The sequence below is a fragment of the Pygoscelis adeliae genome, unplaced genomic scaffold (genome assembly GCF_000699105.1).
Source record: "Pygoscelis adeliae isolate BGI_AS28 unplaced genomic scaffold, ASM69910v1 Scaffold513, whole genome shotgun sequence".
In the NCBI taxonomy this organism is placed as follows: Eukaryota; Metazoa; Chordata; class Aves; order Sphenisciformes; family Spheniscidae; genus Pygoscelis; species Pygoscelis adeliae.
In genome coordinates, this window is record NW_008824591.1 from 2,595,103 (window position 1) to 2,596,850 (window position 1,748).

Genomic DNA, 1,748 nt, shown 5'->3' on the forward strand with positions numbered 1-1,748 from the left:
GATCATCCACTCCTGTCACTTCCTCGGTGAGCGGGTTGCATCGAGAAGAGAAATCTTGCTGTTACCTTTTTTCCACTTGAGGGTGTGCTAATGTAAGAGCTGGTGCGCTGAGGCTGAGTCCCCGTGTGCTGCTGCAGCGAGAGCGCTCTGCTGCTGACCCTCAACAGGAACCGTCTTAGTCACTGGAGCAGGACGGAACAGATGCCCGAGTGAATACCCGTGTCAGCTAGATGTTGCTTGGCTATTTGATGTAATAGGAGTCTCCCATAATGATCTCCAAGATGACTGTACGTGTTCACAGAAGGAGCTAATTTGGCTCATGCCTCGTACGAAAGCCTTCGAGGCTGTTCTTGGCTAGAGCGGTGTGGTTCGAATGCCGCTGGCTGGCAGGTTGTCCCTGCAAACGTCTCCATTCTGGAGCTGTAAGCATTGGTGTACTGAGGGGATCAAAGCCAGTAGGAATTTGAGAAGCAGCTCCTCTTTCTGGGTAGAAGCGGGGCCTTAGATGAGCTGTGGACTGGCTGTGCTGGATGTCCCAATACAGTCTTCCGAAGTTACGTTACCCTGTCTGCTGAGCCTCTGTTTATCTCGTTGTCAGTTCAATGACCAACTGATCAGCCCGAAGCATTTTGTTCACCTGGCCGGGAAGTCTACCCTAAAGGACTGGAAGAGAGCCATTCGCCTCGGAGGAATCATGCTGAGGTATTTGACTTGCCTACCGCTGTGTCCAGCTTCAGGGCTTCGTCACTGCAGCTGCAGGATGCCGAGCAGGCGTTTTGTCTGCTTTGCAGTCCCCGGGAGTTCTCTTGGAGGTTCACGTTACCAGCAACCTGCAGCACCTCTGGGGCAGAGATCCTGGCCCCGTGGTCTGAGGGGCAGGATGCCTCATCCTGTGCAGATGTGGCCTCGCCTGGGGGACCTGGTACTTGGCGGGGGTGGAACAGGACTGGAGCCCTGTACGTGAAGCTGGGGGATGGCTTGTATTTGCCATTTGAAAGCCCTGCAGGAGATGTTCTGCGTGCAGAGTGGCGCTGGGTCTCCCTTTTCCCGTCCTTCCCATGGCCGTAGCATTCCTACGTGGAACACTCCCTTTTGTCTCCAGGCTGAGATTTGAGCTGAGCCTGGTTCTCTCCCCACTCCCCGCACAGGAAGATGATGGACTCGGGGCAAATCGACTTCTACCAGCACGACAAAGTTTGCACCAACACCTGTCGAAGCACCAAGTTTGATCTCCTGATCAGCAGCGCCAGAGCACCGGTGCCGGGGCAGCAGAGCGTGGTCCAGACTCCTACGTCAGCTGACGGTAGGAAACCAGTTAGCAATGCCACGGGAGTTCCCCTCTGACGCTCCTCTCCCTCCCTGGGCTAATCAAATCGGGTTGACCCACACACAGTTTACGCCTTCTCCCCCGGCGTAGCAGGGCAGTCCCGCCGTTCAGGAGACTGCTCTGGTTTCTGGGAAGGAAAATGCTTCTCGTGTCCGCTCAGGGAGGTCTCGGCAGCGTCTGTCGGGGAGCTCTGCTCTGCGGTAATGGGAGGGCTGGAAAGCAGCCGGTATTAAGCAGTGACTAGAGGCAGCCGTGGGAGCCAGGGGAGGCTCACCTTGAAGAAAGGATCTCTGTTCTGGGGTCACCATGTGAGCAAACACCCGAGAGAGCTCGTACAGCGTTTCCTGATGTCTTTCCTTGTCGTGGTTTAACCCCAGCCGGCAACCAAGCCCCACCCAGCCGCTCGCTCACTCCCCCCCCG

General features: G+C 56.4%; 1 protein-coding gene across 1 annotated transcript in view; it reads left to right on the top strand.

The window, feature by feature from the left end:
• GMEB1 (glucocorticoid modulatory element binding protein 1) overlaps nt 1-1,748 on the top strand; it is a 10,127-nt gene that overhangs the window by 2,804 nt on the left and 5,575 nt on the right. Inside the window, exons 4-5 of the mRNA XM_009322265.1 lie at nt 599-702; nt 1,149-1,303. Of these exons, the coding sequence (XP_009320540.1) occupies nt 599-702; nt 1,149-1,303 (259 nt within the window). The remainder of the gene's footprint in view (nt 1-598; nt 703-1,148; nt 1,304-1,748) is intronic.